Source organism: Mandrillus leucophaeus, unplaced genomic scaffold (genome assembly GCF_000951045.1).
Source record: "Mandrillus leucophaeus isolate KB7577 unplaced genomic scaffold, Mleu.le_1.0 Scaffold578, whole genome shotgun sequence".
In the NCBI taxonomy this organism is placed as follows: Eukaryota; Metazoa; Chordata; class Mammalia; order Primates; family Cercopithecidae; genus Mandrillus; species Mandrillus leucophaeus.
The window spans coordinates 218,485-235,948 of record NW_012106230.1 but is presented as its reverse complement, the minus strand read 5'-3'; the positions used below and the strand labels follow the sequence as shown (position 1 = coordinate 235,948).

Sequence of the window (17,464 nt, the reverse complement as noted above, 5' to 3'; positions counted from 1 at the left end):
TGGTGGCTCACACCTGTAATCCCAGCACTTTGGGAGGCCGAGGTAGGTGGATCACGAGGTCAGGAGTTCAAGACCAGCCTGGCCAAGATGGTGAAACCCCATCTCTACTAAAAATACAAAAATTAGCTGGGCATGGTGGTGGGCACCTGTAATCCCAGCTACTTGGGAGGCCGAGGAAGAGACCTGCTTGAACCTGAGAGGCGGAGGTTGTAGTGAGCTGAGTTCATGCCACTGCATTCCAGCCTGGGTGACAGAGCAAGACTGTGTCAAAAAAAAAAAAAAAAAAAAATGTGGGCACAAGACATGAACAGACACTTATCAAAAGAATACATACAAGTGGCCAATAAACATATGAAAAAATGCTCAACATCACTAACCACTAACCACCATTGAGGCCAGCTTCAGGGGCTCGTGCCTATAATGTCAGCACTTTGGGAGGCTGAGGCAGGAAGTTAGAGACCAGGCTGGGTACCATAGGAAGACCTCATCGTTACAAAAAATTTTTTTAAAATTAACCAGGCTTAGTGGCATCCACCTGTAGTCCCAGGTACTTGGGAGTCTGAGATGGGAGGATTGCTTGAGGCCAGGAGTTTGAGGCTGCAATGAATCATGATCACACTACTGCACTCCAGCCTATGTGACAGAGTAACACCTTGTCTCAAAAAAAAAAACAACAAAAAAACACCAAAACCAAAAACCTCCCAAACCGCTGATAAGATATCATCTAATACCAGTTAGAATAGCTAACACTAGGTTGGTGCAAAAGTAGTTGTGGTTTTTGCCACTACTAATATTAAAAAGTCAAAAAATAACAGGTGCTGATGAGGCTGTGGAGAAAAGGAAACATTTACACACTGCTGGTGGGAATGTAAATTAGTTCAGCCACTGTGGAAAGCAGTTTGGAGATTTTTCAAAGAACTAAAAAAAAGAATTGTAATTTGATGCAGCAATCCCATTACTAAGTATATATCCAAAAGAAAAGAAATGGCTGGGCGTGGTGGCTCATGGCTGTAATCCCAGCAATTTGAGAGGCCGAGGCGGGCTGATCACTTGAGGTCAGGAGTTGGAGACCAGCCTGGCCAACATGGTGAAACCCTGTCTCTACACAAAAATTATCTGGGAGTGGTGGTTCATGCCTGTAATATCAGCTACTCGGGAGGCTGAGGCAGGAGAATCGCTTGAACCGGGAGGTGGAGGTTGCAGTAAGCAGAGATTGTGCTACTGAACTCCAGCTTGGGTGACAGAGCAAGACTCTGTCTCCTGAAAAAAGCCACACACACACACAAACCCCACAAAACAAAACAAAAAGCAAAAGAAAAGAAATCATTCTATCATGGCAGCATTCACAATAGCAGAGACATGGACTCAACCAAGTATCCAACAACAGTGGATTGAATAAAGAAAATGTGATACACGGGCACCATGGAATACTACCAAAGAATGAAATCATGTCCTTTGTAGCAACATGAATGCAGCTGAAAGGCATTATCCTAAGCAAATTAACACAGAAACAGGAATACTGCATATTGTCACTTGTAAGTGTAAGCTAAACATTGAGTACTCATGGACATAAAGATGGTGGCAATAGACACTAGTGACTACTAGAGACGGGAGGCATGGAGGAGGGAGAAAGGATTGCAAAACCATTTGATTCTATGCTCACTACCTGGGTGATGGGATAAACTGTACTCCGAACCTCTGCATTATTCAATATACCCATGAAACAAACCTGCACGTGTACCCCGGAAACTAAAAAAGAAGTTGAAATTATGAAAACATTTAAAAGGAATAGTAAAAAAGAAAATCATGCATTCGTGTATAACACAAATATTAACAAAAAAGTTAATGTAGCAAAATTAACATAAGACAAAATAGTTCTTAAGGCAAAAAACATTTCAGGGATAAAGAGAGAAACCACACACACAAAAATGTAACCACAGATCAAGAAGATATAACAATAATGAAATTACATGCTTCTAATACAATTATCATATATTGTAACATTGAAAGAAATGAAGCAAACGTTGACAGAATTATAAGGAGAAAGTCAAAAAGCCATAGTAGGAGATGAACACAACTTACAAATCAAGCAGACAAAAATTAGAATGGGAATAGCAGCTTTGAATAATAAATTAGCAAGTGTGATATATGTGCATGTACATATCTAAACACTTGACACTCAAGTGCATATGTTATTTTCAAGTACAGATAGAACCTTTGTAAAATTTGAACTTGAAGGCAAAGAAGAAATCTCAACAACTTTCAAAGAATTGCTATCATACTGATCACAATATTTTACCACACAATTACATTAGAAATAATTTAAATGATAAAAAGTAGTTTAACAATCCTACTGTCTTTCTCCTCTTACTTATCAGGAAACTGAAGAATCACACTCTGAATAACTCATGAATTAAAGAAGAAATGTTAATAACATATTTATAACTGAACAATAATAAATGTATAAATATTTGAGTGATCTAATTAAAGTGGTGTCTCCAGGTAAATATATAGCTTAATTGTATTTATTAGAAACAAAAAATGAAAATAAATGTGTTGTATTATATTAAAAATAGCTTTAAAAGAACAATGAAGCAGTCTATGAAAGTGGAAGGAAGGAGATAATAAATATAGGAGCAGAAATTATGATATAGAAAATTAGAGAAGATACAAAACCAAAAGTTTGTTCTTGGAAAAAAGGAAAATAATGAAATAGGCAAGCCCTAGCAAGATTTATCACTGAATAAAGAAAAGATATATAGGTAAGTAATATTAAGAACTAAAGCTTGGTCAGCACACATGGTGTTAAATATCTTGAATATCTGGATTTATGAGAGGTGACATTACCAGTTGATGGAGAAAGATATTATCAATATGGAAAAAGCCCCTAAATTTAAATATCTACTTCATAGCATACACAAAGATCAAGTCCAGTTGCGTTAAAGACTGAGTATAAAAATCAAAACCTAAACATTTTTTAGAATACATTTTAGTCAAGGCGCAAAAGCACAAGCCATACAGGAAAAGATTTGTACATTTTACTACATAAAACGTGAAGATGTCAAATGAAAAAACAACAGCAAACTCAATATAGACAAAGTTGAAGACCGAGAACATATTGATTATAAAACAGACTATGAGTTTTTAGAAAACACAAATAATGTCTACAAATTGCTAAAAAATGGTTAAAAACTACTCAGTAGAAAAATGAAAGTGCACAAGAACGGGAATCCATTTGGCTGATAAACATTTGACAAGATGCCTAACCCACAGATGGCCGAAACTGTCAGAGGGTTGCAATTACATCGTGCTGGTTTTGTATGAGAAATGTGGTAACTCTCAGACACTGCAGATGGCAATATGGTTGGGATCACCCCTTTGGAGAGCAATTCAGCATTGTTTAGTGATGTGAGATGTGTTTATTTAGGTCACCCTCAAGCAGCAGTTCTCAAACTTTAGCTTGATTCAGAATCACCTGGAGGATTTGTTAAAGCACATATTGCTAGACCCCACTCCCAGAGTTTCTGGTTCAGTAGGTCCGAGGAAGGAGGGGATTTGCATTTCCAACATATCCCAGGTGATGCTGCTGCTGCAGGCGACCACACTTTGGGAACCACTCCTTCAGACAGACTTTTGCAGATGCGCACAGTGAGACCAGTCATGAGAATGTTTATTGTGAGGAATAGTAGAAAATTAGATACACCTTCAATGCCTACTGAGAGAATGAATAAGTATATAGTTTTAAAAAATACAACAGAATATACATGGAAATTAAAATGAATGAGCTAGAGCTGCAAGTATCAACATAAAAATACTAAAAACAATGCTCTAAGAAGAAAGCAAATTGCAAAGTATAGAGGTTAATCCACTATACCTATTTTAAAATATGAAAAAAAAAAAAAAATAAAATAATATTCATGGATAACAAATAGTATGGATCATTTGTGAGCATGATAAATACTGAATTTACCATATTGGTTAATTCTGAAGAGGAGGGGAGGGTGCAAGGGTGATGGGACTGAAAACAAAGAGAAGGCCTCAACTATATCTACATTTTTATCTCTATCATCGATTTATCTATCTTCATCGTTATCATCATCATCATCTGTAAATATATATATGTCTGTGCGTCTCTCAGTCTATCAATCATACTTTTACAAAAAAGGATGTGGAATAAATATTGCCAAAAGTTAATAATTGATAAAGTTGGACAGTAGTAAACATTATATTATGTTCCTTCTTGCGTATAAAGTTCAATTATTTCATGATAAAAATACAATGAAAAGAAATGCCTGCAAAAAATACTATGCCAGACTCTTTCTGAGTACTGTTAAGGCTGAAAAACATCGTGTTGAGATTGAGCCTCTACTGGGGAATGAGATTTATATATGATCTTGTAGACCTCATCATCATAATATATTACAATTGGAAGTACAACGAATGGTTTCAAATCTCTTCTCAGAGGAGTGGTGAAGGCTCTTGGCTTTTTGCTCTAGTCTGTGTCCTTCCTTTGCCAGTGTTGGTTCTGTAGCCCCTCCTCCAATGCGTCCCGGTTTCTAGGTTTGGGATATTTGATTCCTTGGGCCAGAGGAAAATAATAGGAATATGATCATTCGAAGCCTCTCTTATTACTTTCACACACAGAGGAGAATTCTGCCTTTAATTGCTCAGTTTCTGAACTTTTGTGATGTGAAACTGGGACAACAGATAGAGTAGCAGCACTCAAGGAGCTATCAAGGCTGGACTGGTTTACGCTGTAAAGCCAGAGGGACATGATATTTCAGAAGGTGAAAGGAGAGGAGAAAGGCAGGAACCAGTGGGGCCTGGGCTGGAGAGCAGAGGTTTGGAGTTTGCCTCGGTTTCCTTTGTTCTCCAGGTGGCTGTTTCCCTCTGAATGTCCTTGGCCTGCGGACATAATGTTCTTCCTAGTTGCTTTTGATCAGCCTCACATGTGAGTGCAGAAGAGGATTTTTAAATTTAAATTTTTTTTTTATTTTTTAGATTTGCAGAGGGAGAGTCATTGACAGATTGGGTCAGAGCTGCAAAGAGGTTTTTCCATTGAGTGGGAATGCAGATACGGCACGGTTCAACATCCTTCCTGCCTCGAGCAGGCTGAAGTGTTGTGATGTAACGATCTTATGTCTACTGTCGGGTGGACAAAGCCCTCAACTTTGTTTCCTTATTTATCTCTGACTACATCCTTGTCGTGTAGTTTCATTTTCCTAATTTTAGAGAGGTAGCAAGTCTATGAAGGGGCTTATGTAGGATTCAAGTCCAAGTGTTAAAGCAAACTAAATATGGCCTGAGAAGGACTCCGGTACTTCTACAGCTGAGTCCTCGTGGATGAGCTGTAACCTAGCGTAATAGATTATGGTGGAATGAGAATTATATACAGTTTTGTAGACTTCATCGTCATAATACATAAAATTGAAAACACAACTTACTAGTGTGCACCTGTAACGATCGCTGAGTGTTGGCTAATCTTAGCGGCCATACTTCAACCACTCACAGACTGCTGAATGTTACTGCGTTCAAATAAGGCAAACGCTGAGCTGTAACCAGTCTCACTGTTTCTGTACCTCACTTCCGATTTCTGTATGTCACTTTACCTTTTTTGTCTACACATTTGTTCTGATCACGAGGCACCCCAGAGTCTCTGTGAATCTGCTGTGATTCTGGGGGTTGCCCAATTCACGACTTGTTCATTGCTCAACTAAACTCCTTTAAATTTAAATCAGCTACAGTTTTTCTTTTATCACAAGTCTATGATGTTTTACACAGAGCAGTAGTACTACACTAGGCTCTTTGGGAATGCAGAAAATATAAGACACGGACCTGTCGTAAAAGATCTTTATTGTTTAGTTGGGAAGACAAGATATTTGCACCTGAAACATTAAGGCTGGACATACGATCAAAGAAAATGATCCTATGCATTGAGGATGTGTTAAAGAACAAGTCATCTATATTGCCTTTGGGCTTTGCCAGCTTTGGTCCGGCTGCCTTCTGTGATCAAACATATTGGATACTCACCATCTCTGATGTTCTTTTTGCTTTATATTGAAATAACACCGTATTTCCCTTTTGAAGAAAACAATTGCCCAGCCTGTAAACAATCATCCAATGCCCCAGAGTAACTCTTTGAAAGGAAGGCAATTTGGCACAGTAACATTCAGGATAAAAGTGACCCTAAGTTACAGCCTCTATAGAATTGTAAGCTCCTTAAGGGTTGAAGCTGGTACTTCACGTCTATCTTGCACAGATCCTGGCCCAGAGTGGTTACTCAGTAATGTCTGGTGTTATCATTGCAGATTATTTTCCAGAAGTGGGGATAGGGGGCAGGTAGGTGGATGGTGATATCTGACCCACTCTAGTGAGGAAGGCCTCACTGCATCCTCACTGCATCCATGATGAATCTGAACTCTATAGATTTCATGTCACCATATTCTAGAATAGTTTGGAGCCAGAGATCTTGGCAAAGAGTCTAGCTGTCATGGAATCTTCGCTGGTTGGCCCCTCATCCCCCACTCTGAGGCATCCGTCATCCTAATCTACAGATTTGGGACTCCCACGTAGCTTCTGCATACCCTCTGGGACAAAGTTTTTCATAATTTATTATTTTCTTTTCTTTGTTGTCTGAGAGCTTTAAACCTCCATGGAGAACTGGTCCCATGGGTCACCCCCAGGGGAGTTATAGGCACGTACGTGGAGTATGAGGCATCTTATAGCCAGCGACAATTCTTGTTTCTTCTCTTTCCAGTTCAGCCAGTGGCAGATCTGTGCCCTCTCCCTTTGGTTCAGAGAAGCTGTGATCCTTGAATTTGGGGTCTCTGTTCCTCAGTAGGATTCAATAACCTGTCCTGGCCACCAGTTCCAAGGTTCTGGGTATGCTTGGCCTTGGTGCTTCAGCCAGAGAAGACACTAGGAAACTAGAGAAGCAGTGGGAGGCAGGTACGTGGCTCCTCTAGAGGCCCATATCCAAAGAGCACCCTAGGTGTGGTGTATGGAAGGAATGTTACCAATCAAATGGATACCAAATCTAGAGGTATGATTCCTGACTTCTGTATAGCCCGATCTTTGCTTCAGAGTTTTCCCAGTTTGTAATCTCATTTTTTTTTGTTCAAAACCTCTTTTTAAAAAATTTTTTTAAATTTAGTTTTAAAATTATTTTATTTATTTTTATTTTTTGAGTCAGAGTCTCATTCTGTCACCCAGGCTGGAGTGCAGTGGTGTGATATCAGCTCACTGCAACCTCCACCTCCTAGGTTCAAGCAGTTCTGCCTCAGCCTCCTGAGTAGCTGGGATTGCCATGTGTGTGCCATCATGCCTGGCTAGTTTTTGTATTTTCAGTAGAGACGGGGTTTCACCATGTTGGCCAGGCTGGTCTTGAACTCCTGACCTCAAGTGATCCACCCACCTCGGCCTCGCAAAGTGCTGGGATTACAGGTGTGAGCCACCGCGCCCAGCCCAAAAGCTCTTTTACAGAGTCATTGTGGTTTTAAATATCAACTCAGTTTTCAAGTGAGAAAATGGAGGCGCACAGAATTCAACTGATTTGCTTAAGCTCATATAGAGTAGGGGTGCCAAGAGACTTTGTGGGGTTTTAGTTCTCCTTCATCTCTGTTTGCCTCCTCAAGCCACCTCAAATAAACCTACAATCTAAAGAAAATTAATTTGCTTTTGTTATTCCGGGGCAGCTTCATGACGATTCCCAGAGTCCTACCAGATGGCCATTCCCATGCTGTCCCTTTATTGAAATTCTGTGGTCATCACATAGTCCATAAGCAATAGAAGCAAAAGAGTAAACAGGTTTTACCAGAGTGTAACTTTCAAGTTTCAAAGAACCCGCACATCCACTATCCCATCAATTCACAGAATGTTCTGACAGACAACAAGAATAGGTGTTATTCCTGCCTGGAGATTAGGAGCTAGAAGCTCAGAAAGCTTGATTCTCACCTTGGTTCCTGTCTGCCATGGTGGACTCTCGGGCTTGGTTTGGGTCTGGGATCTCTGTCATATATATGGCTGGAGAAGCCTCCCACTTATTTTCGTATACCTCAATTTCCCATTTGTTCCCATCATAGGGAGACTATATATCAGTAGCTTTGAGGAACAGATTGTATGTGCTCAGTATTGAAGCCCCTGGAATAATGACAGAAGTACCCAGTTAATTGATCAGATTTTATTTTAGGAATATCAGCCTCCCTGGGGAGGTGGTATGATGGAAAGATGGTGGGCTCTGGAGTCAGACTGGGCTGAATTCTCATCTGGACTCTGTCACTTACTAGCTGGTTGAAGCAGGGCTTTTGAGAGCCCCACATGCTAGGTCCCTTCATCTTCCCAGCTACCTGGCAACTAAGCAAATCTAGGACTTGGTGGAACAGAGTTTGAAAACAGTTGATAGAGTACAACTTTCCGGGAAATTTAAAATTAAATTCTGTAGCTAAGAAAAAGAAATTATATGTAGAAATCAATTCAGTTTGCCTTCCACCCAAGGCCATGAGAGCAGGCTGCTCCAGATATACAAGACGTCATTCCTTCAGGCATTGTCAGTCTTATAGTCCATTGGCAGTAATCGCATGGACAACACCCAAATTGATTGACTTTTCTGTAAGTATTGGTGAACTTCCTTTTCTTTCAATTTCCTTGAACACAGGTAGCTAGAAATGGAAAGGAAACTAAGTATGCTGGGTCAGCAGGATGCCAGGAGCATGCGACCATCCTTTTATTACATCACTGTATATTTATTGCGTGTAGACTACATGCCAGTGACTCTTTTGGCATTGGCAATACAGTGATGAACAAACAAAGGCACTATCTTCAAGGAGCTTCCTTTTGCATGAACGTGTGTGTATGTGTGCGTGTGCGTGATGTTACAGATAAACAAATATCTACCAGATGGCAAAGAGGCTGTGACGCAAAAAATCAAACTGAGAAGAGAGTCAGAGAGTGAAAGGAATTGCGTTTTCAGATAGGTGGTCAGAAAGGGCCTCTCTGTTAAGGTGGTCTTGTGCAGGGAATTGAAGGAAGTGCAGGAGGAAGTCACACAGAGATGGTAGAGGGAGCAAAAGGAGCAAAGGCCCTACTTTCCCTTAATGCCGTCTCCTTCCATCTTTAGTCCAGCCTAGCAGTGTACATGTTATCCTCCCCATTTGAAGATGAAGACACTGAGGCTCAGCAAGATCAGACTCACAAACTCACAAGCTCACAGCTACGGCCTGACGGAGGTAGGGTCAAATGCAGCTCTACTGATTTCAGAGACGGTGCTGTTACCACAGGGGGCTGTCTGCATGTTGGAAAATGAGATGTGCTGCTGCTGTCATGTTGCAGTGGTAGTGGGGAAGCAGGCATGCGATGAGCTGGACCCAAGAGGAATCAGAGAGCAGGTCTCTGGGCTTCATCCTGGGCATCTCCTAGCCCCGCTGTCTGTCTCATGACACCTACCCGCTGTGCCTGCTCACCTTGGTTTGTTGGCTATTTTTATGAAATCATTTCCTGGATCTTAGTAAGTTTATTTTCTAGTTCCTTTCACTTTTTGGGACCAGTCCCCTAGATGCCAGGTGGAGAGAACTGAAAGAGGGAGAAATCCAGCCTCTCTCACCAGGCTTGTCATGTAGCTGCACAAGCAAATAGCTGCAGGAACCAAGTTTTAATTTTTGTGCATGGGCTTCAAACTGTTTTTCCATGTTTGTTAGGGAAAATCTTAGCCAGGGAGCACTATCTTTTGAGGACATCAAATTGGGCCAAGTTCCTGTGCGGCCTTTCTCCTTATTTAGTGATTGCCCCGTGTGACCCTCTCCTCTCCGGTTGACCGCTTTTTCCCTGCATGACACTTGGCGGATAAAGTTCCCTGAACCTTGGAGAGGAAGCGGATGCTGTTAATAGCCCTGGGAGTGTGACTGTGCTTTGCAGCTCACTGGAGCCTGTGGGATATTCCTCCAGCCTTGCGGGGCTCTGAGCTGCAGGGAAATTAACCTCCGAGTCAGGGCAGGGAGCCAGGGTTGCAGGCACATCGTCATCGGGTGAAATGAAATGGCAGAGGAAAATGGCACGGTGTGGAGGGAAAGCACAGGCTTTTTTTTGTCAGAAGCTCTGGGGTTTGGCTCTTCTCTGTGCCATGTAGTTCTTTGATCTTGTGCAAGTTACTTATGGTCTCTCTGAGCCTTCAGTTATTTCAATTGCATGAAAACTAAGACAAATAACACCTCTATATCAGGAATAGTTCATAGGATCATAGCACAGTATTGTGGGGATGAAGTGAGATAATATCAGCTCATCAGAATCTAGCCCATGGGAGGGGCTCCATAAATGACCCTTTCTTTCTTTCTTTCTTTCTTTCTTTTTTTTTTTTTTTCTTGAGACGGAGTCTTGCTCTGTCACCAGGCTGGAGTGCAGTGGCGCCATCTCGGCTCACTGCAACCTCCGCCTTCCGGGTTCAAGTGATTCTCCTGCTTCAGCCTCCTGAGTAGCTGGGGCGCCCTGCTCAGCTACTGTAGGGCGTGTCCTACAGGCGCCCACCACCACGCCCAGCTAATTTTTGTATTTTTAGTAGAGACGGGGTTTCACCGTGTTGGCCAGGATGGTCTCGATTTCTTGACCTTGTGATCTGCCCGCCTCCCAAAGTGTTGGGATTACAGGCCTGAGCCACCGCGCCCACACTCCTTTCTCCTTTTTTTTGAGAGAAGTTCATCTTTCTACCAACACATGACCCGAAGAAGTGTTGGGGCAGGGGGGAAGAGGAGTAGAATTTGGATGCTCTGAAACTTTTGTTCAGAAATAGTTTCTCATTAGACTTGTCTCTGATGTCTTAAATGATTCCATCAGAAATTCATTGTTGGGTTAGGCATTGCCTCCCATCTAGGTTGCTTTCATTTGAATACAGTTAGAAGGTGGTAGAGCTGAGATTTGAAGGCATCAGGTGGTCTAATGCCTGAATGTAGCCCTAACCACTATGCTCTCCTGACTCTCTCCGTGGACCTCACAACCTCTTCTAACGATTCCTCTGGGCATATTAGCTACTTCCACCTGCCTCTCCCCTGGCTTGCTGGGGTGCCTCCCCCTCCCTCCTCTGCACTTGGTTTTATCAGTTAAGGATTGCCTTCTTTCCACCGTCCCCCACCCTCAGTGCGATTTAATTGGGAAATTGTTTCTTGATCTTACCTGTCCTGTCTTCCTTATATGCCAACTTCACTGCCCCCTACTTTGTTCTACCAGACACATTGCAATTAGCTCATCACATCTCTGTCCTAACCCTTGAGTACTTCTCTATCTTTCCTAAAAGACACGGTTCTTAAAAGGCAGGACTTGCAACTCATTTTGGGTTAGAGGCCTGATGCCTAGTACCATGCCTGGCACTCAGGGTCTCCTTGAAGAATGCTTGAATGAGGAACTGGCAGGCATAGAACTGTGGATAAACCACTTCACTGAGTTAACAAATTAATAGGTTCAAAAATTTCCAGGAGTTAGATAGCTGTGAGATTCTCTCTCTCAATCTTTTTGTTTTTTTTCAACTTTTATATTCAGGGGGTACATGTGCAGGTTTGTTAAAAATATGGAACGTGGCTGGGCATGGTGGCTCATGCCTGTAATCCCCGCACTGTGGGAGGTCGAGGTGAGTGGATCATTTGAGGTCAGGAGTTTGAGACCAGCCAGGCCAATATGGTGAAATCCTGTCTCTCTTAAAAATACAAAAATTAGCTGGATGTGGTGGCATGTGCCTGAAATCCAAGCTACTCGGGAGGCTGAGGGAGGAGAATCACTGCAACTTGGGAGGCGGAGGTTGCAGTGAGCCAAGATTGCACCACTTCACTCCAGCCTGGCCAACAGAGCGAGACTCTGTATCAAAAAGAAAAAAATATGGAATGCTTCACAAATTTGTGCGTCATTCTCATGCAGGGACCATGCCAATCTTCTCTGTATCATTCCAGTTTTAGTATATATGCTGCCGAAGCGAGTATTCTGTTAATCTTTTTAATGAATGAATGTGCATTAATATACACTAGCAAAAGAAGTAATGAGACATTTAAAAAATTATTTTATTCATTTAAACTCTTTGAATGTTGTTCTCCATATATCAATCCAATCTATTTGACAACTTGAGTTCATTTCTTGAGTCTCTCAAAGAATGCGATTGGGTGTCAGGCAGTAGAGGAAGAGCTGATGGAGATTCAAGCATTTTTCTAGAATCATTCAGTTTAGATTTTGGGTTTCTGATTTGGAATTCAAGAAAAGGTTCCCTTGCAGTTTGTTAGTTAGCATTAGGCTAGGGGGAGCAATAAGGACTCACTGGGCTTCAGTGCAGGTGCAATTGCTCATGCGTGTCCAACCAAACCCTGGATATCAGTTGTCCCCCATCCCCCATTTCTCTGCAGAACAAGAGACAACAGATAATTTGGGGACAGTTTGGCTGCTTGGTGGTGGCATAGGTGGTATGTGTGTCCATAAAGTAGGGTAACTACTGCTTAACACAGTAAGGTGGTGTTCTTTTTCGCTCGTGTGACAGTCCTGTGTGAGTCAAGGGCAGGGATTGGCAAATTACAGCCCATGGTCCAAATCCAGCTTGTAGCCTGTTTGTGTATGGCCCATGAGCTAAGAAAGGGTTTTACATTTTAAAGAGTTGCAAAAACAAACAAACAAACCCACAGAGAAGAATGTGTGGCAGAAACTGCCTGTGGCTCCTAAAGCTGAAACTATTTGAATCTGATGCGTTACAGAAAATGTTGGGTAACCCCTGCTTCAGGAAGAAGTGAGTCGTTTTCCTCAGGGATCTAGGATCCTGCCAGCTCTTGGCTCTGTGATGGGGAAAGAGATAGTGGGGAAGACACTCCTGTTCTTAAGAAGTCTCAGTCCACAGGTGAAATGCATCACTGCCTGGATGCAAGGGGATAAAAAGTTAGCCCTTGGCTCTCCCTCTCTCCTTTTCTCTTGTATCCTACTTCTTTACTCCTCCTTCAGTTTTTGAGAAACATGAGCAGACCCTTTCAATGTAGCTAATCTGGGCCTGATACAAAGCCCACAGGTTCTGGCACCCTCTCTCTAAGCCATGGATCAGAGATCTGAAAGTATTAAAAAGTAATACCTGCTCTGTACCAGGCTCCATGGTGGATGTTAGGGGGGGCATCTGTATCAGGCCCCAGGGTGGATGCTGGGGCACCTGCTCTGTACCAGACCGCAGGGTGGATGTTGCGGGGGCATCTGTATCAGGCCCCAGGGTGGATGTTGCGGGGGGGGGGCTCTGTATCAGGCCCCAGAGTGGATGTTGGGAGGGCATCTGTACAAGGTCCCAGGGTGGGTGCTGGGAGGGCATCTGTATCAGGCCCCAGGGTAGATGCTGGAGCACCTGCTCAGTACTAGGCCCCAGGGTTGATGCTGGGGCACCTGCTCTGTACCAGACCCCAGGGTGGATGTTCGGGGGCATCTGTACAAGGTCCCAGGGTGGATGCTGGAGCATCTGCTCTGTACCAGGCCACAGAGTGGATGTTTGGGGGCATCTGTACAAGGTCCCAGGGTGGGTGCTGGGGTACCTGCTCTGTGCCAGGCCCTGAGATAGATGCTTGGGGCACTTGCTTTGTACCAGGCCCTGGGGCAGCTGGTGGGAGAATCTGCTCTGTACCAGCCTCCATGGTGATGCTGGAGAAACCTGGTCTGTACCAGGCCCCAGGGTGGATGCTGGGGGCACCTGCTGTGCACCAGGCCTCAGGATGGATGTTGGGGGTACCTGCTCTGTAGCAGGCCCTGGGGTAGAGGCTGGGGGCATCTGTACCCTCCACCGTGGTTCCTAGGTCAGAACAGGTGCCCTGTGCATTTGTTTGCTTGACCTGCATACAAGTTTGGAGGAATGAGGTAAGGAAAGAGGCTTCCTAGTGAAGACAGGACTATCAAACTTGAGTCACAGCTGAAAGGACAGGTAAGATTTAGAAATAATAGTAAGAATTTATAGATGACACAACCGAGCTAGTAAATTGTAGACGCAGGGCTTGATCCCAGAGCTGTTTGACTCTAAATCTCATTCTCTCCATGACTATGAAAAATAATGAATTTTCCAGAGAGTTTGACTATGAAACTGTCTAACACAGTAAGTCAAGTCAAACTTCTAGAGCATCTGTGTGCAGTATTTCCATTGGGAAAGGTGATCATTGTTTGGAGGCTGCTACATTGTAAGCGAGGTTGCAAAGGAGATAAATGGGAGGGAATTGCGTCCTGAAATTTCCTTGAGCCAACAGAAGCATGAAGTGTCTGGGGCTGCAATGCAATTATGTGAGAGGAAGCCAATGTTTATAGACTTCCCACTGTGGGGATGTTAGGCATGGTGAAGACGTACGCAGAAATCTGAAAACTTTGAACTTGTTTATTTCTGATTTTGTATCTCTACATGCTTTCATTGCCAGGAATTCTGAAGCCAGAAGGAACTTGCTAATTATTTATAGGGGAAAGAACAAGGGCTTTAGACCTTGGCAAACCTGGATTCAAATTCCAGTTCAGGAATCTGTGACTGTAGCAAAACATTATTTCTTTTTCTCCAAAGGGTCAGAAACAGTAAATAATTTGCGCAAGTTACACAACTAGGACAGAATTGCTTTATTTATGTCACTGCATAACAAAGCAGCCTAAAACTTAGTGGTTTAAACAACAATCAGTTATTTAGCTCATAGATTTTTAATTTGGGGAGGGCTCAGCAGGGAAGGCTGGTGTCAGCTTGGCCAGCTCAATGGGGGCTGAATGGTCTATTTCTCAGACAGCTTATTCACCTGGCTGGTACGCTGGTGCTGGCTGTCAGTGGAAGCTTGGCCAGGGCTGAGGGCTGAGGGACTTGGTTCCTCTTCACTTAGGCACCTCCACAGGCTACATACTGGGTTTCAAGAAGCAAGAAGAGGAAACTGATGGTTTCCAAGCCCCGGGCCTGGAAACTGGCACAGCATCACTTCTACCTTATTCTGTTGTTAAGCCATCACAGAACCCAGATTCAATGGGAATGGCCAAAGACCCTCCTTTTGGATGGGAAGAGTGTTCAAGAATTTGGGGCTGTATTTTAAAACTGGCACAAAAATGGAGATATTGTATTTTCTCATTTAATTCTAAAATGAGATAGGAAGTAATCTCTTGGGAACTCTTTTGTATTATCTGTTTTTTAAAAAATGGGATTATTTAGCTCCAATATCAACTTGAAATATATGACCATGAGTGAATGGGATTCACGAATCATATATTTCAAGTTGATATTGAAGCTTAAATTCAAACCCAGTATGGATCCAAACCCAATTATGTTGATTCTGTCTTTTAACAGTCATGTTCACTCTCCTACTGACATTTCCGCAGTTAAAGTCACCCTCACTCCATGCTACACTTGCAACAACCTCCTAACCCAGCCTTCCTTCCTGCCTCCTCCTTTTTTTTTTTTTTTTGACATAGAGTCTCGTTCTGTCACCCAGGCTAGAGTGCAGTGGCATGATCTCAGCTCACTGCAACCTCTGCCCCCCGATTCAAGTGATTCTCCTGCCTCAGCCTCTCGAGTAGCTGGGATTACAGGTGCCCACCACTACACTGGGTTAACTTTTGTACTTTTAGTAGAGACAGGGTTTCACCATGTTGGCCAGGCTGATCTTGAACACCCAACCTCAGGTGATCCGCCTGCCTTGGACTCCCAAAGTGCTGGGATTACATGCGTGAGCCACCGTGCCCAGCTTCTGCCTCTTACCTTGTTCCCCTCCAAACCTGCCCCTTCTAAGGGGTAAAAAGAATAGCATTGCTTCTCTGCTTATAATTCTTAAAGGCTTCCTGTGGCCTTTAGACTGAAGCTCAGCTTTTTCCTTTCCCTTAATTTGGTTGCTGGCCCTTCATGGTGCCCCAGCCTACTCCTCGGGCTCAGAAACAGTCATTTTTTCTCTCTCTATTATTCCAGGAGAAGTCAACATGTAGATTTCCCCCTTGACATTTATTGACTCAAACATGATGCTAAGTGCTTTACAGGAATTATTTAACTTACATTTTCACAACAACTCTGTGAGGTTCTCTTTTATTTGAAGCCAGGTATGCTTGCTTGGGAAATCAAGCTGTTGAATTCTATGGTAAACTGTCTCTACTTGAAGTTTCCCAAATGCACAGTCTCCTGTCTGGTGTCTGGAATTTTATACTTGCTATGTCTTCTCTCTATCTCTACCTTTTGTCTCACTAACTTATACTTCCTTTTCAGGTTCAGCTTTAGACAGTCTTCTCTCCAGGAAGATTTCTCAAGACTGGTTGAGCTTCCCTGCTATTTCTGCCCATAGTACCCTGTCTTATTCTTAGCCAGTGCATTTCATTTTGTACTGATATTATTTGTTTTCTCATGTCCCTCATGTACTATAAATTCTTTGAGGGTAAGAACAGGGTCTTTTACATCATGTTTTTCTTCTGAAGTGAAAGGCATTTTACTATAACATCCTCCAACCTCACAGGTTCTCTTTGAGCTTTCATTGTCTATGAGGCTATGAGTTTGCTGAGCTCTCACTGCCACAGATGCAACCATATACCAAAAACTGGACCCAGGTAACTGAATTTGTCATGATGGGCTTTGCTGGCATTCATGAAGCACACCTCCTCTTCTTCATACTCTTCCTCACCATGTACCTGTTCACCTTGGTAGAGAATTTGGCCATCATTTTAGTGGTGGGCTTGGACCACCAACTATGGAGACCCATGTATTTCTTCCTGACACACTTGTCTTGCCTTGAAATCTGGTACACTTCTGTTACAGTGCCCAAGATGCTGGCTGGTTTTATTGGGGTGGATGGTGGCAAGAATATTTCTTACGCTGGCTGCCTGTCCCAGCTCTTCATCTTCACCTTTCTTGGGGCAACTGAGTGTTTCCTACTGGCTGCCATGGCCTATGATCGTTATGTGGCCATTTGTATGCCTCTCCACTATGGGCCTTTGGTGTCCTGGGGCACCTGCATCCGTCTGGCAGCTGCTTGTTGGCTAGGAGGCTTCCTCACACCCATCTTGCCAATCTACCTCATGTCTCAGCTAACATTTTGTGGCCCAAATGTCATCGACCACTTCTTCTGTGATGCCTCACCCTTGCTAGCCTTGTCGTGCTCAGATGTCACTTGGAAGGAGACTGTGGATTTCCTGGTGTCTCTGGCTGTGCTACTGGCCTCCTCTACGGTCATTGCTGCGTCCTATGGCAACATTGTCTGGACACTGCTGCACATCCGCTCAGTTGCTGAGCGCTGGAAGGCCTTCTCTACCTGTGCAGCTCACCTGACTGTGGTGAGCCTCTTCTATGGCACTCTTTTCTTTATGTATGTCCGGACCAAGGTGACTTCCTCCATCAACTTCAACAAGGTGGTATCTGTCTTCTACTCTATCGTCACGCCCATGCTTAATCCTCTCATCTACAGTCTTAGGAACAAGGAAGTGAAGGGAGCACTGGGTCGAGTCTTTTCTCTCAAGTTTTGGAAGGGACAGTGAGGAGGCAGGTGGGAACCCA

At 43.2% G+C, this 17,464-nt stretch overlaps 1 protein-coding gene across 1 annotated transcript; it reads left to right on the top strand.

Moving 5' to 3' along the window:
- The first annotated feature begins 16,474 nt into the window (after positions 1 to 16,474).
- On the top strand, positions 16,475 to 17,464 carry LOC105552857 (olfactory receptor 6Q1). Its single transcript, XM_011998636.1, has one exon. The coding sequence runs from the start codon at positions 16,492 to 16,494 to the stop codon at positions 17,443 to 17,445; it is 954 nt and encodes a 317-aa protein (XP_011854026.1). The 5' UTR covers positions 16,475 to 16,491; the 3' UTR covers positions 17,446 to 17,464.

Excerpts from the sequence above, each read along its gene's own strand:
- LOC105552857 (XM_011998636.1), top strand. The coding sequence starts at position 16,492 with ATGCAACCATATACCAAAAACTGGACCCAGGTAACTGAATTTGTCATG.